The 25,619-nt window shown below is 37.0% G+C and overlaps 2 protein-coding genes across 2 annotated transcripts in view; both read left to right on the forward strand.

Annotated features, from left to right (window-relative positions):
• The first annotated feature begins 311 nt into the window (after positions 1-311).
• Positions 312-2,134, forward strand: c2cd4a (C2 calcium dependent domain containing 4A). The gene is made up of 2 exons (XM_041226785.1): positions 312-472; positions 694-2,134. Exon 2 carries the CDS (start codon positions 715-717, stop codon positions 2,056-2,058), a length of 1,344 nt encoding a protein of 447 aa, XP_041082719.1. The 5' UTR covers positions 312-472; positions 694-714; the 3' UTR covers positions 2,059-2,134.
• A 2,123-nt stretch (positions 2,135-4,257) lies between these two features.
• vps13c (vacuolar protein sorting 13 homolog C) overlaps positions 4,258-25,619 on the forward strand; it is a 102,462-nt gene continuing 81,100 nt past the window's right edge. Inside the window, 5 exon segments of the mRNA XM_041226200.1 lie at positions 4,258-4,439; positions 5,632-5,675; positions 7,806-7,848; positions 15,077-15,172; positions 21,454-21,555. Coding sequence (XP_041082134.1) covers positions 4,340-4,439; positions 5,632-5,675; positions 7,806-7,848; positions 15,077-15,172; positions 21,454-21,555 — 385 coding nt within the window. The 5' untranslated portion in view covers positions 4,258-4,339.

The following is a 25,619-nucleotide window of genomic DNA, read 5'->3' on the forward strand; positions in this document are numbered from 1 at the left end:
ACCACAACCACTACCTTAATCTGGCCCAGATTGCTGTATCTTTACAGATGGAAAAACAAATACGCTAATTACCACTTATTACAATATCAAATACACTTTTGTTTTGCTTCATGGCAGAGTTTACTTACAGCTTCTTATCTGGTTAACCTTTTTTCTATCCCCTTTTTCCTTCTCTCTCCGCGTGGTCGTCTCCATGTGAACAGATTGTTAGGGAAAAGGGGAGGGTCTTGCTTTGACAGTGGAGGTGTGCTTTGAGGGGATTGGATCCTTCTTAGATCGAGCAGCCTATTTAAACAGTGGGCAGCTTTTTGAGCACCACAAAGCTAGGCAAGGTTTGAATCTTGGAGTAATGTCCACAAGAGACACAGAGAGACGTTCAGAGAAAGTGTACGGTACATACAGGACTGTTTGTGGAGCAATCTTCCTAATCCGCAATTGAAGACAACCAGAAGAGTTTCTGAAGACTTTGAAGGTAAGAGTATTAAAATGTGAACAGCTAATAGTCTTAATAATATATACATTTGAAATATTTCAGATTAATTCACTATGTAGAAAAAACAAAGTTTTAAATGCTTGCCACCTGCCAAAAGTGCTTCATACATGTCTGGTATTGGTGGTTTAATGTGATATTTCTAACTGTGCTGCTTTTTCAGTGTAACTCTATCCTAATTTTCCTTTTCTTTATCTTGACAGGGTTTTGCATTTTACATTTCTATGTGGGTGTTGGATACAATCGGTGTGTCTGTGGAAAGAACCAGTCTGACTCTTCCCATCCCAGAATACAGTTTTAAAATCAGGGACATCATGTTTAGCATTGATAGACCATTGTCTGAGAAACACAAGAAAATGTCTTTGTGCCCCAACATTATCACCCCGGACAGAATCCCAGAATTCTGCATACCGCCCAAGTTATCATCTCATCTGGAGCCCAAAACTCCTGAGAGGAACAAACACTCCCCCAGCATCCAAATCGCCACACCAGAAAACTCTGCTAACAAAAAGGAATCCACTTTCCATGAAATGGTCAACATGCATGTGATCCAAGTGGAAAATGTGGATGAGATGCCCTATGATGGTGGATACAGTGATGAAGAAAGCACCAATGCTGATCCCCAATCTCAAGCAGCTCTTTCCTTGCCCCACTTGCCAAAAGCTCAAACCAGCTACGGGTTTTGCACCTTGCTTGAAAGCCCCCATACAAGAAGGAAAGAGTCCCTTTTCCACAATGACCCAAACACTTGTGGCATCCCCATCATGATCCCCAGAAGCAGGTCCAACACTTACTCCCGAGTTTCCTCCTCCTCCTCATTCAGTTTAAACTCACTGACCTCCAGACTGTCTCCCAAAAACTTCAGCCTGCACAGGCAAGGCACCCTGGACAGTGACACTGCATCTTCAACAGAATCTTCTCCCTTCAGCTCCCCGCTTCTTGCCAGATCTCCTCCCAAGTCCTCTTTGTTCAAAGCAATAAGTCACGAAAAACTCTTCTCCAGGACTGTAAAAAGAACAATGGTGTCAAGGAACAACTCTTTGTCGACTGACGAAGGGAGCTCCACAGACAGCAGTCCCAACATCATGAGAAGAACATCTGAATGCTTGCTGGAGCCTATGCCCTCTGCTTATGGCTTAATGCCTCCAACCGTTTTCCCCTTGGATCTGGTGCACTACAGGGACAGAGTCATAAAAGAAAACATAATTTCTGTGGGCCGAGAAGGTACCTTAAGACTTTCTGCTGAGTACTGCCAGGACAATCAGAGACTCCGGGTGCGCCTGGTCAGTGCTGAAGGACTCTACGACTCTTCTGTGGACCCCAAAAGTATCAACTGCTGCGTCAGCATGTCCTTGGTGCCGGGGAAAATCCAAAAGCAGCGCAGCACCGTCATTAGGAAAAGCAGGAATCCCATTTTTAACGAAGACTTTTTCTTTGATGGGATTTCTGAGCATGAGCTGTGTTTCAGATCACTGAGAATGAAAGTGGTTAACAAAGTGTCAAGTATGAAAAGAGACTATGCCTTAGGTGAATGTGAGCTCCCTCTTACAAGCATCTTACCCAAGTAATGTTTTTCTATGTGTGTGTGTGTGTGTGTGCATGTGTGTGTGTGTAATTATGATATATTTATTTTGTGAGTACAAGATTCATGCAGAGTTTATTTATAATTTTATACACTCCACAAGTCTGTTTTATTTATAATAAAACTATGAAAAACTATTCAGTAGCTTTCTTTGTTCACTAAAAATTATTACTTTATAAAACTTCAATGACATTTCTAAACTTAGGGCAAAAGGTTTCCCCATTGTTCCTCTAGAGTACCGGTGTAGCTGCCGAGCTCTTGATTAGGAGTATAAATCATGCTACATTGCAGCCTGCAAATAGAAGCTCTCATAGACCTCATCACAAAGGCTTTGTTCCTTCTGTTAACAAGTGCACCTCTTCTGTCTCTCTGTCTCTGTACAGGTTTTCTCAAGTGTAAGGCAATTTCTATAATTGTGTCAATGAGGATTTCATACATTTCTTAATAGGTGTTCTGAAGGTTTTGTAATTTCAGCCTTGGTAATCCCCATTCTTTTTATATACCCGTGCTGCTTAACACTGCTGCAATCATAACAACAAGTTTTAGCACCCATTATAACCTTGCTTATCACCAGCACTGACAGCCAAATCAAAGCTCTGTTATAAACCATCAAACAAAACACAAGTTAAACACGGCTTTGTTGCTAACAGCATTGTACACTGAACATCACAAGAGCTTGTATTTCTACCTTTTATAAGTCAACACATTCTTAAATGTCTATCATGTTTTTAAAACCACTTGGTTCACTGCACCTGACAAACAACTGATAAACCAGAGTCTGCTTCTACTCTACTAGCATTCATTCATCGCATTTATTATAGAAATAAGACTCCCATTACATAGCAGTTGGATCCATTTCTGGTTTTACAATGAGTTTAATATGACTCACCTGAGATTCTTACCTATACACTGTGGCTTACACAGGGTTTAAAAGTGTACAGGCTCATTAGTGCATTTTTATCCAAGATAATATGACCGTTTTATCATGTTCTTTACACCAGAATGCAATTAGCACAGTTTTTTGTCTAAATTGTTTGTTACTAGTTTTATAAGAGTAACAGTTTAGCCCCTAACAGCTTGTGCATTATGCCTCTGAATTGCAAAGGATTTATCTTTAAAAATGAATAAGGAAAATTAATGCAAAAATGAACATGAACGGTTCTCAAAGCAGATCACTGATGCGCATGTGTGTGTGTGACAAAAGTTCAAAACATTTATCAGCTTGCTTTTATAGCTTCCATGAAAAAGACCCACAACTGGTTCACTAATGAAGGAAGGGACCCACACTGCTATGCAAAATGAAAAACAGGATAGTGACTTGCTCTGGGCTTCTCTACATTGCTATCACCCTGTGAATCTGATGCCACAATTCCTGTGCACCATACATAGAAAAGTGTAGCATAGTACACTGTAATCTTCACCATGATCACTCTAAACCAGAACTATGTATTTACCATAGATTACTGGTTGTTGCTATATATGACAGTTAATGAAGGTATAACCAGTGCAAAGACTGCAATGTTACCTCTGTGTAACAATACCTTAATGTAACACAGTTGCCACACATTCTAAACATGGCTTAGCATGTATGGTTGCATCCTTAATAGTAGATAATAATAATAATAATAATAATAATAATAATAATAATAATAATAATAATAATAATAATAAAACAAACAAAGCCTTGACCTTTCTTGTTTTACTCTCTGATACGCTTTTAAAACCAGTTGGAAAGCACTGTCCAAATGAAATACTGTACTGAAATAATAACTTCATAAATGTAATAGATGTGCACTACTGCCACTCCCCTTCCACTGTTAATATTGCCAGCAATGTAAACTCTATTTAATTTAAAGGACATCTGGTCGCTCATGCATTGAATGGGTGCACTGAATGGATTACTTGTAGCCGCAGTCTCATAGTATTACTTCAACACACATTGATATTGTTATTATTATCAACCTACAGGTACACGTCTTGATATCACGTTCTCTCCACACTCAAGATACCGGGTTATTAGCACTTCTTCCTAATGCTCTATATAAAATATTGTAGTTCTGTATGGTAACTACAGACACCGTGACAACAGCTCGCATTTTCTTGGTATCAGTGCTCACGTGTGACAGCTCTCAGTATCACAGACAGGGCGAGTTGATCTCAGAACAATTCGCTTTCGTTTCTGCACTAGTGCGAGCCTTGAAGATCACGGGACTGCTCCAGAATCAACACAACAACCCAGTTACAGTAGGCTAGATGCAGCTAGAATCATGGTGTTCGAGTCTCTTGTCGCAGACCTTCTTAACAAGTTTATAGGGGACTATGTGGAAAATCTAGACAAGTCCCAACTCAAGCTTGGCATTTGGGGAGGTAAGAGAATTATACACATTTTCCATCAGATGGTTAATATTAACCAGGCTGTATTGCAAAGATCACCAGCGTCATCTAATGATATTTATGAAGCAACGCGGGTGTAATATTCTAATAACGCCACCTTAGTGTGTAAAGCCACAACAAGGAAACCACATTAAAATGCATTGCATTGCCGTTAAATTGTCTGTTTTTAAGGTGCACGTGAATGGAATAATCAATTGTGTTTACATTATGAAAACATGCATTTGACAACACTGGAACACACACTAAACCGATGCTGGAGTCACTGAGACTCGTATATATATATATATATATATATATATATATATATATATATATATATATATATACCAGGCGAATATCCTGTTTAAATTTTTTTTGAAAGAAAATGACTGCTGTCTAGCCCTTCAATCATAATGAAACAGGTGTGTCACGTTAAAATTTAACTTCTTGGTACAATGTTCTTTCTACACATGTCGGTTATCTAAAGAAAAAATATCCAGTTGATTAATGCAAGGTATGCATAGATGGTGTGTAGAATGTTTTAAACCTAAAATGCCATCACACTTTCCTTGCCAGCTGTAGCTGGGAAGTTACTTGACTGGACTTTTGTGTACAAGCACCTCCCCAGGCCTCTTTGCAAAGCGTTCCCCATGTTTTTAAAGAGCCTAATGTGAATAAAACCTGGAATCAAGCATGTTTCCATTCTCCAGAAATAACTACCCAAGTAATCAAGGGTGACGTTGCCATTTGGGAACTATGAGTCTTCCTATGTTTCATTCATGTCTCTCGTAGATCTCAGTACAGGTTGGGTTATGCCTTAAACGTGCACTTCAACTAGGCTGACTATATGTCCAATATTTGCTAGACCTGGCATGCGTTTAACATGCAGGGAACTAAGCCTTCCGTTACGCACATTGGTGATAGTGTTCTGAATCTGGGAACTCCATTTGCTTTGACCAGAAAAACTGTCAAACATCTCTCTTGACTATGTGGCACTGGAAGCTCTGAAAACAGCCATGTCATGTAAAACAAGCAAGCAGGCAAGCAGCACACGTGCTATTGAGTCTGAGAAAAAATGGAAACCACTGACTTGCCCAGTATTTTGAGGGAGAGGGTGGGAGAGCATGAGTTTGCAAAGAGGGCCAAACTGGAATTTCTAATGCTGCTCTTTTCTTCCTTCTTACAGGCAATGTAGTTCTTGAAAACTTGAAAGTCAAAGAAAATGCATTGGTGAGTGGCTTCTTTTTTTTTTTAATTGGGAGGGTTAACATATACATTTAAATCCCTAGTGTAACACATTTACTATGTTTGTAGAGTCTAGTACCACAACATGATAACTGTACAATCCCCACAGGAATGGTTAGATTTAAAGATAATTTTACAGGACTGGGGATTCACTGTGGATTGCATCACTTTTAGGGGTGATTCTGGGAGAACCACGGATAGGTGGTTGATGCAATCCAGGGTAATTAGGCAGTGCTGTAAAAAGCTCTAATAAAATCCAGCTGTGGCTTGTCCTGGTGGGCTATATGTTGATCAGATAGACCCCACTGTGACATTCTCAGTGGGGTCTTTTTTGTTTTCCAGACCTTCATTTCATTTTTCTTACCTGTCGTTAACTTGTTTGCTCCCTAACATGTAATAAAACATACCAGCATTGTGGCAGGGTAACTGGGATCTGGAAACAGAACGATCAGCTGAAAACCACTATGCTGAGAATATTGTAAAGCAATCTTTTACTAAAAGACCAATGGCAAAGTTAAGACTTTGGTATGTGACTATTGCATTATTGCTCCTATGCAATGCAGTGAAATATCCCTACAGCTAAATAGACTTTGACTGGACTCTTAATAAAGCTGACATTGTTTTGCAGTATTCCTTCTTCATATGCACGTATTGTCAGAATGCTGTCATAAAATAGACACCCTGATATTTTTGATTGATTGGCTACTTGTGCTGCACAGTGCTGTGGGTGTTTTTGTATGATACAGGCAGCATAGTCATTATTTATACAATACCTGGCAGTGCCAGAGAGTTCAGTGATTGTTTACGGATGGTCTTTTTTTTCCCCATTCAATTTAACCATTTTGGATTACTGTAGTACTGTAACACATTCCTGTTTTAGTGATTCATTAAAATAAGATATAAAACTGAATTAAATTGAGCACATTCATGTAGTGCATCGTTTGCCCTGGTCACAGCCTGGTCACTGCGTGACAAGGACGCCACAAGGATCAAGGTGGCACATGTTGTTCAAGTTCATTCACACACAGTTGTGGCAGGGTGGATAACTGCATTATAGTCTTGGAAGTAGCCAAAACAATGTATTTCATTTCTTAATGTCTATACAAAAGGTGCGGTAGCTGTGTTATCTAATAAGCATTAAAAGCTGCAAATGAATAAGCCAGTGTCACAAAATGGTGGACTATGGACTAGTTATTTTTAAACTTGATAATGCCCGTTGGATATAATCACTTAGAGTTGCATTATACCTTTAAAAGGGATTAATTTTCTAGAGTTCTGGAGAATAGGAGAAACAGGAAGGAATCTAGGAAGCAGACCTAAGAAAACAAATCAAAAGTGAAAAGCTTGTTTCCCATCCATAAAACCCTACACGCATTCACTGTGAGCAATTCATGCCTTTTCTGTATTTAATAAGCCTGTTCCAACTGTTAATCCCAAGAAATGAAGGCCACAGTGACTTTGTTTTACAGGACCGACACCTGGATGAAAAGCTACATCTTGGGAATATGTGGTTTTGATTTTAAAGCAGTTTGTTATACTATTCTACATTAAAGTCAATGTCATTAAAGGCAATGGTGACAGGTGTACACAAGCCTCGTCTTGGCTGGGGATTTGTGTGTTATTGAGTGACATTGTTATTTAAGTCTCTAACTGCTGGATTTAAATAGTTGGAATATTGTGTTGTATTGTTGAAATTTGTGTAGCCTAGAGCTACATACATTTCTATTTATAACCCTGTTTTTATTTATTTAATTTTTTAAAGAAAGTATTCCTTATTTCTGGTTATTATGTTTGCTTGTGTCTGGGCCTGTACTAATGTGGCAGGTAAGTGGATTCATATCAAGCCCTGCTTTACAATGCATTACTGGTGTCAATTTGTCAGACATGAGAAACTCAAGTGTTGAACCACATTTGAGAGGCATATGGTTTAGAAAAGATTTGTTTTGTTGTCAGCCTCCTATTTCTTTCTGATTTGTATTTACTTTGGACACCCAGTCCCTTACAGTATTTAAATGGTATGTGCCAGTAGCAATATGACTAACAAGACCAAATATACACATTTCCATTTGGACAGGTGGATTTGTCCAGCCAACATATTTTTGTTTTTTCTTACAGAGTGAATTCAATGTTCCTTTCAAAGTAAAGGCAGGGCAGATTGGTGAGTACCTATCTATCTGTCCTGGTCCAAGGTTTAGCTTTTTATAGGCCCATTTTAGATATAACCTAGTTTAAGCAATGACTTCCTGGGAGGCTGCAAGTGAGTTACAATGTGCTCTTTAGGCTTCAGGGTGTTAAACATCCACCTTCACTTTTTGAAGATTTCTAAAAAAAAAACACCAAGAGATCAAAGAGCATGGATGCAATCCTTTCCTTACAGTGTTTGACCTGTGACAGCAGCAAATAGCATAATGAATACTACATTACTGATGTATTGGGACAGGAACTAAAGTCATTAGTTTACTTATTCTGTGTCCTCTGCTTCTGTTTGATAATTCAATATTTCAGTGTCATTTTATGTTACTCATTGGAGTTAGTAGTTAGTTATGGTAATTATCACTCCTTCAGACTTTTGAGAAATACACATGTAAATCTTTGAGGACCACTGGCCTAACATAAGAGGCTTGTGACTTTCCCACCATAACCTGTGTAGTGAAAGTGGGATTGTTACTGAACCCTGCAGTATCAGCTATGCACAAAGTAGAATTGATCAGTTAGTGAGAAAGGCAACCTCAGATAGGTAACATTCAAGAAGACTGATGATGAATCTGCACTGACGATCACAAGCCACTTGTTGCATTCCTGAGTTTTATAAACAATGTGGACGATGTAGTTAATCCCGCAAGTTACCTATATTAACAAAGAAAACCATGAAACCTGTTCTGCAAATTGTCCAAAGAAAACGAACGCAGGCACTTTTTTTGCCGTGGGTTAGTAATTAATTTAAAGATCTAGTGCACCTTATACAAGTTTACCATAGTGAAAACATAGCAAAATATAATAAAGCATAGGTAGGGCTTCTGTTTTTCGGTTTTTATTTATTTCATTTTTCAGTGCTTATTTTTTAGCTATTTTTGAGTTTTATGTGAATTGTTTGTTTGTTTTATATTCCTGTATGAAATTATTGTTTCCAGTTCACTTTCCAAAATTCGTGGGTGGTTTTTTCAGTCACAATATGTATAGTAGCTCAGCAGTACTTGCACACTTCAATTGTCCCTTCTTTCCTTTGCTGTCTTCCACAACAAAGTCCTTCTGGTCACTGGTATATTCTTCTGGGGTTTCTGTGCTTAGGGTTAGGGTTAGGTTCTATGAGAGTGTAAATACTCCCTCTGGAACTGTAATAAAGCTTTAAATCTCACGAGCAAGAACACTCCTCCGTTTCTAATTGTAATCTTGTTTTAAATTTTGGAAGCATGTTATAGTCCTGTAATAAAAATGTAGGAATTTGCTGCCACTCAGTAATTGAGGTTGTTTTAAAGTATATGGAGCTAATCAATGTGAGATACAAGTCACACAGAGTACAAGATACACAGGGAAAGGGCTCAAGTCAGTTATTATTAACTCTGGTATATTAGTAGATTTTGGAAATTGTTGTACTGCAATTATTAAAATCGGGTGGGAGGGTAATTATTATTACTGTGGTACTATGAATTTTAGCTGTTTTCTGTTCAGTATTATTTGTTTTAGAGGGAATAATTGCATTACATTTGAAAAGATAACTTCAAGTTATTTGCCTATACTGTCAATTGCAAATTTCTCCCTTCTGTAAATGTTACTTAATTAGTATTTTCTTTTTTCGCTTTTGTGTTTATTTATTTATTGTGTTTATTTTCTTCCTTTCTATACACCTGCCTGGCAATTTTCGACTGCAAATGAAAATTAGCTCATAGCAAAATATGGGTGTAATACATCTTGTGACATGTCATAAATGTTACAAATTGTACGTTGTCCCTGTCAAATAAAGTAGCTACTGACCATTATATTAGAATCAGAATCTTAGGGGCTTCTGTAATCCAGGGGGATTCTCCAGTGATGTAAAATGCTTTATAGAAAACCCAGATGTGGCATATCAAATCAACCGCTTAGCTCTAGTCTACAGTCTTCCCAGTCTGCCCACTGATTAATTACCACACAAGCCTGGCAGTGCTCTGAACATCCAGCGGTGTTTGAGTCATCATCCATCTCCCAATGGATTTGTGTCTTTTAAAGCCAGTGGAGCATAGAAATTATGTATAATTATTTTCTATTTCCCAGCACACTACCCTTTGTGTGTTGGTAATCCACTGTCTGCCTAACAAGGAGTCTGCAGGCTTGTACTTTTCCTGTCTCACTAACCTATTCCTATACAAGCAACTGGAACTGTGTGAGACACTATTTGATTGGTTTTCCCTGCAGTAATTTTGGGCTCCTACAGTTTTCTATGAATATAGACGCTCTTGTATCGTTGTAGGATGAAGTGCACTTTGATAAATGTGTCATTGCCTGGGCAGAATGTCTATATCTTTAATCTAGCTACAGGCCCCTTAACATCATAAACAAAATCCACTAGTTCATAAGAAACACGTATGTTTTAAGTGTTAAATTGCACCCATACTCTCTCTTAGCCTTACTCAGACTATACACAAGGGCAAGGTGCCCTTTTCTTGTTTGGAGATAACCCTGGAAAAACTATAAGAATGCTGTAGTTTACACTTTATTTAAAAAAATACTTTATAGATGAGTACTGTCTGTTTTGATTACTGCTAATAGTGTGTGGGATGTGTTCCTTTAGGCAGCGAATGAAAGTTTAATGACATTTTAATTGCACCCTGTGGATGGGAACTTTAGTTACGTGCTGAGTTTTCAGGTAATCAGAGTTATTGATTTAGTAAAGCAATAGCTTTTGTGACTCTTCTGAATTAATTTTTATATTATAAAATGAAACCAGGCCATTGGAGTGAGTTTGAAAACGTGAAATGATTAGATGCCAGCAGCATCTTTTTTATCTAAAGCGTGTTCTTTGAAATCTCTGCTTATTCCAAATTAAAGAACCACTAGCTCTTCAACATGGGGGGAGGGGCAGTGATAGTATGGGGGCAGTTATTCCACAGTCAGTACAACGAAGAGTATCTTAATAAACTGTCTCGCAGCTGGTTTTGTTTTCCACAAAATGAAGTAAAATTTCAGTGTATCAGCCAAGAAAAATTAACCCTTGCATGTCAGTAATTTTCCAAAGCTGTCCTTGGAAGTGTGAAAGACTCATATCTCGGACATATCATAGTTGTTATATAAACTGAGACTATGATATTGACCTCTGTCTTTATGTGGCTAGCTTATAGTCATGTGACTCAAGTTGAAAAAAAAAAAGTCAATAATAAAAATATGTATTTTTACTATCTCTTTACGAAATATGCCAACAGAGATGTCATTAATCCTCACATTATTCTGGATGCTTTGTTTTCATTCACAGAAAGAAATTATCTTGTTTTGTACTGGGCATAATACTAGTATTTCTTGTCACATGTGAAGAACCGTCAATATTTGTACTTTAAAATAATATTTACTGTTTTTAATCTATACTGGCAGTTCACCTGGTATTTGTTTGAGAACTGGATAAGAACTGATTTCCCCAAAAAGTCTTGCGTGCCAGTGTAAGCGGTGGGCACAGCATTCTGTGGAACCAGTGTACCATTCTCCTCGCGTGCTCAAACAGATTGTAATGCCCATATTTAGTACAGTAGTTCAGAACAAGATTATATAAGATTGTCACCTTCTTAAGGTCACTGTGCCCCAGTAGGAAATGAACTGTATCAAACATGCAGTAACTGGAACTTTTCATTTCCTTGAGAGCACTTGAATGCTAAAATGAAATACTTTACTATATGTATTTATTTTTAGCTCCAGCGCAAATGTCTTATTTAGTGGTTTGTACTAATGCACAACGTTGCCTTTAATAAGGTAACAGCTGTGATTTCTGACAGTTGTATGTCAAGGTGTCTGATACAGTTTGATATTCTGGCTGTTTAGATCACAGTGCTACACTTAAAATAGACATATATAATCTGTTTTCATGTTTTAAGCAACACTAGAAACAGAGGTCTGTACAACATGTCCCAGAAGCCTGTGGTAAAATTGACCATGTTGTATTCGTTCATATAACAGTATAGATTCTACTGTACAGAACTGTGTTTCTCTGGTAGAATATGGTGAGACTAACACGTTTGTTTTCCCGGCCTTTTCTAAATGAAAGAGTATTCAATATTACTTCCCAGCATTAATTTAAAACTGATGAAGATGGAAGAAAAGGATGGGATGTTTTAAATAGGTTCAGTTTATACCTTTCATTATTATTAGATGTGTTGTGCAATTCAGTCATTAATTCAACTTAACACCTGCCCCACAGGGACCCACTGCAATTCACTATTAGCTCCTGATAGGAGAATACAAAGTCTGTGTAATAAATTTTTAATTATGTGTCATGTAAAATTCTGAATCACAGCAGTTCAGGGAATGATGTGCTTCCAGTGTTGGATTGGATATTAAAGAATGCTTCACTAACCTCAAAGCAATTTAATATAGACCCTGTGTATTGTTAAATGTCAAGTTACTGGTGTCTTGTGACTATTGCACGTGTCATCTTTGGGCATTCTGAAGGCTAGGTATTTAATTTTGCCTGATTCATACTTTTATTCAAAGTTTCTTAATTCTCTGGATCTTCTGAAAACTGCAGATTTTTCAAGGAAACACAGTACATAAGTGCATAGTAACCAGTTTGCTTAATTTCAGTGAAAATTGGTGAAAACCAAAGCTGTACAATAATACATATTTTTAAATTTTCCATAAAGGGATATACCACCTTTTGGAGTTTCAGTTCTAGAAATTCACTAACCGTTCCTGATCCTAGGGTCTCCTACTTGGTTTCCCTTCAGTTTGAATATACAGTAGACCATGCTTGACATTAACCAGAATCATTTATCCCAAACTTTTTTCAAGAGCGCCAAAATATTTCTATATTTTTTAAATTTTAAAATAGACTGGTAAGTTTGTATAAATAACACACAGCTCCACTGTTAGATCTAATTTAAAACTGTACTTTTAAAGTAAAAGATTAAGTGAACCTAAATTACAAGATGAGAAGGGAAAGCATATTGCTCTTAATCCCTGTGTTTGTTTGTTTGTTTATTATTTCTGAGCAAAAGACAGCCTGAAGAGCCTTAATGATCTAATTGGTATGACGTTCATAGCTGTTGACTTTGACAGCCAGTCTGCTCCTGCTGGTTGAACATAGATGACTTCGAAATCCAATAAAAGTAGCGTGCTTGGCCTAAAGGCAGACTGAACTGCCCTGATAAGAAGGGATGATGGGTTTTGAAAGCAGCTAAAGCAGGGCTGCCAAACCAATAAAAGAAATTAAACAAGGCAAGTAAATATGCTTAGCGCACACTTTATAAATTGATAAGTGTTCAGTTGGTTTACAGGGAAGGCTAGAGAAGGGGTTGCCGGGCAACCCCATTAATTGCAGTTTGAACCAGTACTCAATCAGGCTGAGGCCTGCACATTTAGATGGTAGTTGTTGATCTAGTCTTCTGCTGTCCTCACTGTTTGCTCACATTAGCTGTGCTCCATATCAACCCGTCATAACCTTTCAGCGGTATTTGGTTTTATATCACATCTTAATTGAGAAACTGTGTGTTGTTCTAGGGATACTTTCTGTCATTTCCATGGCTACCTTCCAATCCTTCAAGCTTGTTTTAACACACAAGTATTGCTTTAGAAAAATCTGGTACTGTGAAAGAGACACCATAAAAGCTTATATAGGGGCTGCACTTTTAAAACATCAAAACACAGCTCAAAGTAATGCAAAATTTGGCTTAACACCGTACTTAAATACTTTGAGGTGAGTCAGCATTCATATGCAGCAGCTGAAGATTCATTTACTTCCAGATTGGCTAGAAAATGAACTACCCTGAAGTCTGTGTGCAGTGAAGTATAGAAATATTTTGGTTTTGAGATGAATGAGTTTGGAGTACAAGTTTACAGAATTAATTAACTATTCATTAAGGAATGGGCATACAGTATAAGCCCTGCATTCAGAATGCTTTAAACACTGCAGCGGCATGGTTCCTTATGTTGTTTCATGAATTAGCTGGATAGAAGTGATAAATAAAATCAGGTTTTTGCTCAGATAGTATGTCTGGTGACATTTAAAGGTGGCTGTTTACCAGGTTTTAGTGGTCAAATTCAACATGTGATTTGTCACATGAAACCACCTGACATTTTAGTATATTATGTAATTGGTAATCTCATTCATTTTTATTTAACAAGCAGGATCACTTCCTGCAGTATCATTTTTATTCAGTGAATTATTCCAGCCTACTGCTTTGGAAATTGTACTGAGATGATTCATTCAGAGTAGTGTTGAAACAGCCCTTCCAATACCTCAAGGCCTTCAGGACAGCAATACAGTACACTGATTGAAATCAACTGGTCTAAAGCATTGAGTTCTGACTCTCTCAGGTAAGAGACTGGTCCACATAACAAAACCCACAGTATTTTAAAATTGCCAGTGTCATTAGGGGTTACAGTAGATTGAGACCGCTAGACTCATTTGACTTGTGAGAGTTTGGCAACCCAAGGCCTCCAAAGGTCAAACGAATGAGAGACTAGTGAATTAGCATGCTGAATGCCGGTTCATTTTACAGAAAATCACGTGAGAAGAATGCTTTGGATTTTGAAAGTCTGAAGTCGCTGTTAAAGTATTTGACACATGTGGACATTCAGTTTGGCAAGGCTGGGTAGTACGCTTCATTTAAAAATATGACAAACTGGGTTTAGTTTTTCTAGTTTGTGGTTGGAGAAGTACTTCCTGGTGTCCTTGTTTCTTTGAAAAACAAAATTAGCTGAAGGAGGGTTATTTCAAGCAAAGTGTTTACACCAAATGTTTTGTATTGGGATAATCACAATACTTAGTGGTCATGATATGTACAATAACAGTGGTTTTTTGTAATAGGAACAACAGATATGTTCATAATATTGATGTGCTAAAACAGCACATGTGCTGTAGCTCTGGGTGTCCAGTAAGAATCTTTTGGAATCAAATCAGAGAATTAGTTTCCCTTGCTTCTGACCACTCTGACAGGACAAGCAGTGCTTTAGAAGTCCCATTTGCAATTATAGAAAAAACAAACAAACAGACACTATAAGCGTTTCACATGCATTACTGTTTAAAGAAAAAGAAAATAACATTCTTCATGTACCCAACTGCCATTAGCATGCATTACATAGATGTGTCTCGTTTCTTTAGATGGAACATTGTTTGATACGAAATTAACAGATGAAGGCTGTTTACTCCCTGTAATCTCCTTCACTGAAAAACAGTATTAAAAACTATTTCAATCATGTGTTTCTAGGTAAGCTGATTCTGAAGATCCCGTGGAAGAATCTGTACAATGATGCTGTAGTGGCAACCTTAGATGGCCTTTATCTTCTTGTTGTTCCTGGAGCAAGTAAGTTAAATATTAATACGTTTCTCTCTTCCCCAATCTAACTGTGACATCTACTGTGTGAGGACCTGAACAAAATTGCCTTTTAGAAATAACAAGCCTGCTGTCAGTGGGGTGTAAGGCAGATTTGCACTGATTCAGTGTGAAGATGTTCTGAATGGAGGGAACATTCCTCACCAAATCTAATTATTTTGATAACATTTAGAAATCTTCTAGAACTGTCAGAGCTGCTGTCTTCCCCATCGTGACTGAAACAGCCTTTCAACAGGGAAATGCAGCTTTTATATTACAAACATAATGCAAGTTTTTGTCCAGTACTGTTTATGGAGATCACCTCATAAATAATAAAAACCAAAGTCCATAAGTACAGGGTAACACTGGGTACCTGAAGATTCTCTCTTTAATTAAACTTGTAGAGTGGAGGGCTCTGTCCCCGAGAGAGATTTGGGAGAACAGGAGAGAGTAGTTGTTAACTGTATAGAACTGGATTGAGATATCAGCATAGTTTCCAACCACCATAATTTTGTTTTTATGTTGAAAATAATCTTGCATTAGCAAAAAGATCAATAATAGTCTAAGAGAATGAAGAACACACAGAATATAATATTAAATAGATGCTAAATAAATTATTATGGAAATTAAGATAACATAAAATATTGCTTTAATTAAAAATTTAGGGGTCCTGCACGGTAAACTAGTATAGTAGTAAGATTTACTAATGACTTTGTCTTTTTCAGCTGAGACTGGTATAGATAAGAGTTTTCCTGACATATTATGTACTTAAGGTGGTAGAGTCAAGGCAAATCCAACATTTTCTGTTATCAGACTGATTTGCTTATCCAACAAATCTGCATCTAAACTGAGGGTTTAGGGTGCTTTAAATGTACAGGACACAGAAATGCGTTGTTAATAAAGTCGTGTCCTATGGTGCCATGGCAAAACAGGAAATTAACAACACAAAAGGAAGGTTTTGTCAGCTATGACAGTGTACTAAAGCTTCAGATCCGTTGTTGCATCCTGTGCCCGTTACAATCTTTGCAATCCTTCACAACACAAGTTGTGTGTGGGTGCAACATTTAAACAAGTACACACTTAGAGACTTTAGCCACTTTATTATTTGTCCACTTTAATTTACCATTCACAGATTTGGCATAATGAATAAAAGCTTAACCTTTTAATTGTATCTTAATGTACAGCAGATTGATCATTGTGACTTCAGAACCCCTACAACCCCTTTGCATTGTCCTCTTCTCAGCATTTGAAGCAAGAGGTGCAGTTTTCCTGCAAACACAAAGTCAACATTAAAAGCATAGCACTTTGACATAGTATAGTAGGTGATTTGCTTTAACAAGATATCCAGTTTTTGTTTTTGCAGAAAATATGTATACAGTAAGACCATGTGTTCTTCATCTGAGGCTCTATACAATGAATACACAATGATAGTGGTATCAAAAGGACAGTATGCTTTTTTTTTTCTCTTTAGTAACTCTGGGTGGAAGTGAATATACAAAGAGAGTGTAATTACTAAAGAGTCAGTGGTTCCTAACCACAAAGCTGACAGCAGGTTAACAGTGGAGCATTGTTTAGCGGTTTGAAGGTATGAATACCCTACGTGTAATAGTCATAGAAATCACTGTGCTATAGCTGGTGAGAAGTGTAAAAGCAGGCCGTAGTTTAATGATCTACAGTGCCAATGGATATGAACACTGTAAATGTACAGCTATAACATTTTATAAGTAACTTGAACTAAGCAACTGTTTAAGAGCTGAAAACAATTAAAAAGGCCTAATTAAGCAAATTATCAGTTCAGTTAAGGGTCTGGTTTAGTGATTGAGAGCTCAGTTGGAATGAAAACCAGCAGACACAGTGGGTCCCCAGGACCAGGGTTGGGAAACCCTGGTCTAGGGTATATTTAGTGTGCTCTAGCATATTCAGTGAGTTTTGTATCAGTGGGAGCTTACTGGTAATCTATTTTAAAAATATGTTGATTTGAAGCTTTCATACAGAAATTACTAAATGTTTTGTTTTCACGTACATTTGTTATTGGTATCAGTTCTGCTTTTTGTGTCTCCTGATGCATGCCGATTACAGTCAGTGTTAAATTAAAAACCCAACTAAAAACGTTTGCATATCATAGCCATAAATACACGAGGGGAACTTTACATTTTATCCTACCTCTGTGTATGTTTTTGATACAAAGGGTGGCGGGGAGCTGATTTCTAAAAGCTACATGATTTTGAGACATACAGAAATCTCAAGAACCTGTTCAATTATTATACTGAAAACACATTTTATGATTTTCTTGAAACTATTTATCAGACTCGCATTTATGTAAAACAGCTAAATGCACTTCCCTGTACTCTTGTAAAATGACACATTGGTCCACCTTTGTTTATTATTTATTGCATCTTAATTTTGCAGTTTGCTGTTCATTTTCAGCAGCGACAAATATATTGATTGAAGCTTTCAGACAGAAATTACTAAATGTTTATAAGCTTTGGTTATTTCTGAATTCTGGTTATGGAATGATACTGCACGGTATACACAGTGTTATAGCATTCTCCCAAATGTTTTTCTTCTTGCCTGTTTCTATCCCTTTTTACCTCAATATGGGTTCTTCTGTCTGTTCAGCAGAAATGTGGTTTAACAGAATTGATTTGTCATTTGAGAAGATTACAGTAAATGCAGTATTCTTCTGCTGCCTGTTAAAGCTTGTTATGACCTTGCACAGCTGTGCATTTTTTTCTAATATAAATGCATATGTTAAACCTTTTTTTAAGTGTATACAGCTATTCCATGAATACAGTAATCAATTGAATCCAACTGAAGGTAATAACATAATTTTATAGATGTGTTGTTTGGTTGAAGATTAACTTGTTCTGAGAACACAACCTTGCCAAGACAACCAAGAACACAGTCCTTTGTTTTTTTTAATAAATGTTTAAAAGTATAAAAACATTATAAATATGTATAAAAGGTTTATTTTAACATGTAGGGAATCGGGTCCCAGATATAGAACCAAACAAATTCAAAGTGTTTTACAGTTTACAGACATTAATTTGTACTGGGTGTTTCCACTGCCCTGTTCCTGGCACTCAACCAATAGTGCAGGGACAATGTTCCTTTTCCTTAGTACTGTGTGTGTAATGTTTTTGTGTTTTTTGCTAGTGTCCTGTGCTGAGGTAAGCTTGAAAATTGCTTTTCAGCATAAAATTATTGTTTTCGAACTTGTTGTTCTTAGGTTGTTAGCTAGCTTCGGTGTTTCAGTTTCCATAGCCATCATCCATCGTTTGTAACAGAAGTTGCTGTTAGCTCGATGCCCAAATGTGTGGATTTGGCTATCTTCACGTTTTTCTCAAGAATGTGCAACTTGCAGTCAATTATTGCCTGCTTACAATAAATGCAATAAATGCCAGGCAAGTAAACTGTGGGCCCAGAGTCTGCCACTCTAGCCCCTTGCGTGCAATTTTGGAACTAGCTGTATGGTATCTGTCTCAGAAAATAACACGATTTTAGCTCTGCCAGTCCGCACGCGTAGCAATCTGCTACACAATACTTATTTAATGGTTAATTCATTAATAAACGAGTAACCATTAACCTGTCCTGCTGCGACACTGCCCCCAGTGGATATAAGAAATGTCATATTTGTTCTATGTCCTTCTTGCATCCACTAGGGGCAGAGTGTTGCAAGAGGGCAAGTTTATATTGTCATTAATAACCTTCTGCCGCTGCAAGTAAGTAGCAGCATGCCTATTCTGAGCATGATTGTGGATACCACAGCTTTAAAACATATACATAGTTAAAGTTCCCTTTGTGGACTGAAGTGAAGGTATTGTTGCAGGCACTTCGTGAAATAAAAAAGCATGTTAAGTTGTCATCATAACCTTGAACACAAGAAGATGGTGTGCTAAGCACAGTATATGCGTGTTAATGAGCTGAGCTCTACGCAACCCCTTTGACGGCAAAATTAACATCACTCATATATTTAATTGAAGGGCACCACTTTAAATATTGGTATTCAATAGATTCGGCCTCTGGTTTAATCTTTATATATTTTAATGACAGCTGAAATTGTTGCCTAGCAAAAGATTACATTAGGCTGTTCTTCTTTTGCAAAGCCTATTGTGAAAGCTCCATAGCTCAATCAGAAACATTAGTAATTACAACACACATGAAGAGGATTCATGTTTTCCCAATGAGGTTTATTTACATGTTTATGAACTGTTGAAAGCGACAGCATCATTTCCCATTTCCGCCTTATTTTGAAGCCTAAGGAAACCCACACACCTCTTTTATTGTGCAACACTTGTTTGGTGTTTGTTGTTGTGACATTTCATTTGCACTTTTTGATAATTTGCAGTGGTAAGTGCTGCAATTCACTGGGTAACATTACTATTTTAAACAATTCACACTCTTTAATAAACTCATCAAGCTGACGTTAAAGTACGGAATTTTTTGGCTTTTGGCATTTCGCACACATACAAACACCCCCATCTGCATGTGTGAAAGCAGCTTTTTTGAACATTAACATACAGCTCTGTCAGTCTTTGGTGGAGTAATTTAAAATTGGAGTATATTTGTTAAAGAAATTACTGAAGCAAAGCGTGGTTGTAACTTGTGACCAATACCACGTGGTAATGTGTGCTGTGTTTGATACTTCAAAACATGTTATTGTACACTTTAGGCTCATCTGTGGGCTAACGGCAACAACAAACAACCCTTATGCTAACCACAAGGTCGCTTGGTAGGTCAAACAAAGGCAGAAAAGTACTGACAGTCTTAGACTGGACAGTTTTAGGAAACATGTCAGCAAGCTGTTAATAAAAAGCTAAAATGTGACTGTTAATAAAGAGCTAACATATTTCATGATATTTTGGGAAATTCTTCCACTACAAAGTAATAACTCAAACAGTAAACTGACAGCCAACCATTGGCAAACACAAAGAAGCCAGTTAGCTTTCAGCTTTCTCACTCTAACTCATTAACTCTCTTGGCAAGTTGCTGACTTGTCCAGAAAAATAAACATGTTTTTCAAAAAGAGCGAGGGAGAGGAGTTTACCAACTCTGCAGATTCAGCCTTGTTTATTGCTATACTTTCCTGTAAGTGATCATCTGAGGGTCAAGTTATATGGGGATGTGGTTGAGGATTGAACATGCTGCACACAGTCAGGCTGTTGCTACAGCAGGTCGCTGTGCTGCATTGTGATCTGTCGTGGTTGAACTTGAGTATTGTACGAATGCTGCATTCTTTTAAGTTGCAGACAATTAAAAAAACAATGAACATATTCAAAACGCTTTCAGTATTCATTTGCAGATATGCTTGAACATTCATTAAATACTATTTGAACACTCTGAAGACCCGTCAAGAGCTTGATGTACCAAATTATGCACAAACATGCACAATATTTATGTTTTTTAATTATAATTCTAGACTAAGAGTAACAATTCTAGATTATATTAAACATGTTATTGCAGAATCAATATGAAGTTTAACACACAACACGGCATTTCACAGTAACCTGTCACCCTTATAGTATCTGTTTCCTGAATTCACACAGACACGCTTTTCTAGAAAGTGTCCTTTTCCAGTAAACTAGAAAGACCTCATCGTGTCTCTTTCGTCATGGTTCATTTGAGGGTGTCATTTTCCATAGCACCAGTACCATCCATGACAGGTGTTACAAAAATGTAATCGGATTGATATTTCAGTGAACATGCCTAACCTGGAACAGAGACCGTCCCATGTCTAACGTGGGGATAATTTACCTATATTTCTGTACAAAGAATAATGTCGATTCCTAATGTTCCCTTTGTACTGTATCTATTTAAGGCTTTATACAAAGTGTATTTTTTTTTAATGTGATATGGGTCTGTGATAATGACATTAGCAGTGCTGGATCTAACACTGCCATCCTGAAAAATCTAAAGATGATTTATTTATTTATTTATTATTTAAACTGACTTCAGTCGGTCGATAAATTACACAAGGGGGGGGACGGGCCCTGGCAAGGTTAACATAGAGTTAAAGAGTGATGGTATTAAGCTCTGGTGCTCTAGATAATTAAAATGCACCCCATCATTCTTTTTAGTTATTGTACTTTCTTTACACTTAAACAATTAAACAACTCCCCGCCCTTGAGATATATATATATATATATATATATATATATATATATATATATATATATATATATATATATATATATATATATATACACAGGCCTTTTTTTTTTTTTTTTTTATAAAAGTTATGTGTTAATGATCTATATCATTATTTTTGGCAGGTATTAAATATGATGCAGCAAAAGAGGAAAAATACCTGCAGGAGGCCAAACAGAAGGAACTGCTGCGCATTGAAGAAACCCTGCAGATGGCTGCAGAGAGAGGTATGTTGTGCGTTTGAAAGGTAGACCATGTAATATAATGGCTGCTATTTGAGCTTTTCCAATGCTGTCCTGTCAGTCTAACTTTCTATGCTGTTAATGCATTGTTTAACCTATACATTGTGAATTATTTGTAAAATAAATTAAGCTAAACCACCACCAGGCACAACACTGGGATTACTGTACTGGAACATCAATGGGAAATCTACAGCATAATACCAACTCTCACCATTTCCTTTCATGATTTGTTTTCAATGATTCCTACACCTTTCTTTTGTCCTGGTATTCGTAATAAAACATTTTGATTATAAAGGGTCTTTACTGTTGTACATTTTAAACCAGTTGTCCCGACTATCCTACTGTAGAGAATAGCCTATAATGGTTGCATCTTGGGGATGGGAGACAGGGTGTATGGAAAGGGGTTGTATCTTGACATGTCGTTATATCTTTAGATTGTCACAGGTTTGTAAAGGAAAAGTCTCTTGGATTGCAGTGGTGCTTTTTGTAAATCACAGAAGAATGATTACTGCTCAAAATATCATTTTTTTCTTTTTAGACATTCTCTCTATGTAAAGCTAAATCCAATGGTATTAGTGGTCAGACGTTGAAACCACCAGCAAGATCTCTTTTTAACCACAGTTTTGGAAATAAAACGTCTTGCAAGCAATTTGGACAGAACACCTATAAATATCCCAGGTATACACAGAAGACTAGTTACAGCCCTCATCTAAAGGATCTCTGTACTTCATACCACAGTGTTTTTAGTATAGAGAGTCAGGTGCAGGAATTCAATGCTGAATTAATGCCGTCTTCTGCATCGCCTACACACTTTGAAAATGCAGCACAGCTGATAGTATTGGTATTTTTTTAACAAAACTCATTGAAGCTGATTTATTGTTCACCTTGCAAACTCACAGCTGCAGCCACTGTTAGCTGAGCAATAAACTACCTTAATGTTCCTGGACTCACACTAAGATGAGACACAAAGTCACCCCCATCACTCATTGACAGAATCAATAAAAATCTGCCGGCTTTGGGTTTTATCCAGTGAATCCGTACCTATCAGTGAGTCATCAGTGTACTGTATTACACAAAGAATCACAAATGGCTTTTTTAAAAATGCTGCCCATTCATATTACCTTATAAACAAAATAGGAAAACACAAACGCATGTGTTGTTTATTTCACATGTTTGCATTGGTTTCCTTTACCCGATGGGCCATATTCCTAAACCATTAGCATGCCAGTAATTGCACTGGGGTGCTGTGAATTTGCTGGTGTATTAATACTTAATTAATCTTTTGATACAGTCATCATCATCTTTGCCACTGAATACATTTCAGTGTGTGCTTGTTCAAATGTTTACATATTTTTTTTTCCCCAACAGGAAGTAAATTACAGACTGTACTAAAACTGTTTGAGAATAGGTCCCTGAGTCAAGACAACAAGCCTTTTGGCTGATTTATCTGTGTTTTCCTGGAAATGTGATTATAAACAACAGCAGGGGTTTTTCTTCCATGCAGTTAGATAACGTACAATGCTTCTATATATTATTTAATATGTATGGATTTGGATTGAATACGCAAAGAAATGGTTTGAACAATGTACCAGCATCTCATTTGATAAAGCCATTGATTCAAGCCTATTTAGGAGGGAAATCCAGAGGATTTTTAAACACAGTAAATACTGCTGTCTGAGTACTGCGTTGTTCTGAGCCTTATCAGCATTGGCCCTGGATATAGGTTCCTTGTTTCCCAGTCGTTAACACTGCAGATGAGAAACGCGCTTTAGAATATTCTTCCATTGTGATAGAGGTGTGATGTTAATAAGAATTGTATAGTTGTGAAATAAACATTAATTTGATAAATTTCTGCAATAATAGAACAGAAAACAGTGGCTATGCTTTCACATTATATTGTAATGGCTGCAGTTTGATTTAAAACATTTATACTCCCCCAGTTGTGTGGTGGCTTTGTGATGTGGTCTAAGTGAGAGTTACATCAGATAAGAATCTTTACAGCCAGTTTTCCCTAAGCTGTTCATGGATCATTTTATGTATCCTGGGCATTAGAGGCCAACTATTGGCAAATATGTTTTAGAAGGAAGCACTGTGCCTTTCCGTTAAAGATATGCTCTCAAATAGACCCGCACAACTGTTCAATATTCTTGCAATCTGTTCTGTAATAATCTTTTATTATGACTAAACTTCATCACTGAATGACCAGGGTTTGAAATCCACACTCACCCAGACCTTGGTTTTAGAACTCCCCTTATGTAGGTAAATTATTGAAACCCCCAGAAGTCAAGAATTTGACACATTTGTAAAATATAAAATGTTTTAAGATGTATAATTAGGAGTCGATAACAATGTGGTAACTGCTACTTTGTTATCGGTATGACAGAACTACTAAAGGTAGCAGGTTTTTCTATTTGTATTCTGACTTGTAGTACACAAACACTGTGACTGATTGCTCTGTGTGTGGGCTTACGTTGATAAAGACTTCATTAGTGGAAACATTTTTTTGATTTGATAGTAAAAGTACCTAAGTGAAAATTACCTTACATGAGCATACCATACCTTACTATCAACAATGGTTGTGTTGCTAGGGAACGTAAATGTTTTGGTACTTTCAATCACACTTTAACAGTGGTCAAAGTGATTAGTTTAATCAATAATAAAAAAAAAAACCCTGTTGCTTTGACTGTGACAAGCAAGATAAAAGACAAAGGTGTTTTTTCTTATGAAATGTGGAATTTGCATTTGCTTATTTGTCGTTTGTGCAAAGATGAGTAGCTATTCATTCAAAGAATATTGCAGATTATCTTTTTCTAAAACTTGCTACATGACATTGGCACATGTCAAGAACAAAACAGGTCAGCAGGTTGAAGGTTATATCATGAGACGGCAGTTTAATTACCATCCAAGCACGCCAACACTAAACTAGATTGTTAGACTGATATAGCGAGAGACTCATAGAAAAACAAATAGGCTAACAAATACTGCACAAGCTCTCCGTCGTTTTAACGGTGGCGTCAGGGTCCAATATACATCCTCTAGGCAACACGCTTTTTCTCATTTTTCATATAAAAATTCTCAAGGACATTTAACAATACATATGCCAAAAGCTGGAGGACAGTAGTTGGCCACGTATGTGGTGTACAACAATTAACAATTGAGGCCAACTTCTTGAAGTACATTAACTAATTGATGCATCTGCAATTCATCTACTTCCCTTTACCTGGGATAAACCGGGATGATAATGCCTGATGTAGTGCTACAGAAAATTTTTTAATAATCTGTTTTAAAAGGGTATGGTTAAGTGTAGTCATTTAACAAAGTGCTGTAATTACTATGTGGTGAGTGGTGCTCAGAGCCTGCAATGTCTCTTTAATTCACTAGAATTCTCTCTGTATAAAGGGTGGCCCCTTCTGGCAACAAAACAACATAGAAATCATTTTATTTTAACTCCACTTTGTCATGCATCAGAGAACTTTTAAAAGAGGAGTCTTAAATAATTCCTACATTAAAATGTTGTGAATAGAGATGGTTACTGTGTGTACTTGGCACAGAGTCAGTAGGTTATGCAGAAGATGGAACCTCATTAGTAGGTGACATTGTGGTATGGTGAGCTAAACCAACCCAGCTAATTTCATCCTAAGCCAGCATGCTGTCCCATTACAAGGAGAAACACTTGTGGACCTCGTACTTTAGATACCATGTCATTGGGTAACTACCAACTACCGCTTTAATGCTCCTAAATGGTAGAAATATATGTGTGTGATCATGCAATTAGATGCCTTGGTGTGATCATGTAATGTTGTTCACAAGGTCATTCCCATGTAATTGCACAGTAGTTTACAATGTCAGGAACCATTAGTAATTACCCAGTTATTACACTGTCATTAAACGGCTATTCGTGTCTGTGATCTAAGGTGCTATTGATTTAAATTTTAGCTGTAACAGTTCAGTACTAACCCAAAGACAGGTCCTGTTTATTTTTTTTGCAATGCCTTTAAAACAAATTATGCCATCATTTCAAGTAAACAGGAGACTGGATGTTTGCTTTG

The sequence above is a fragment of the Polyodon spathula genome, chromosome 24, assembly GCF_017654505.1.
Source record: "Polyodon spathula isolate WHYD16114869_AA chromosome 24, ASM1765450v1, whole genome shotgun sequence".
In the NCBI taxonomy this organism is placed as follows: domain Eukaryota; kingdom Metazoa; phylum Chordata; class Actinopteri; order Acipenseriformes; family Polyodontidae; genus Polyodon; species Polyodon spathula.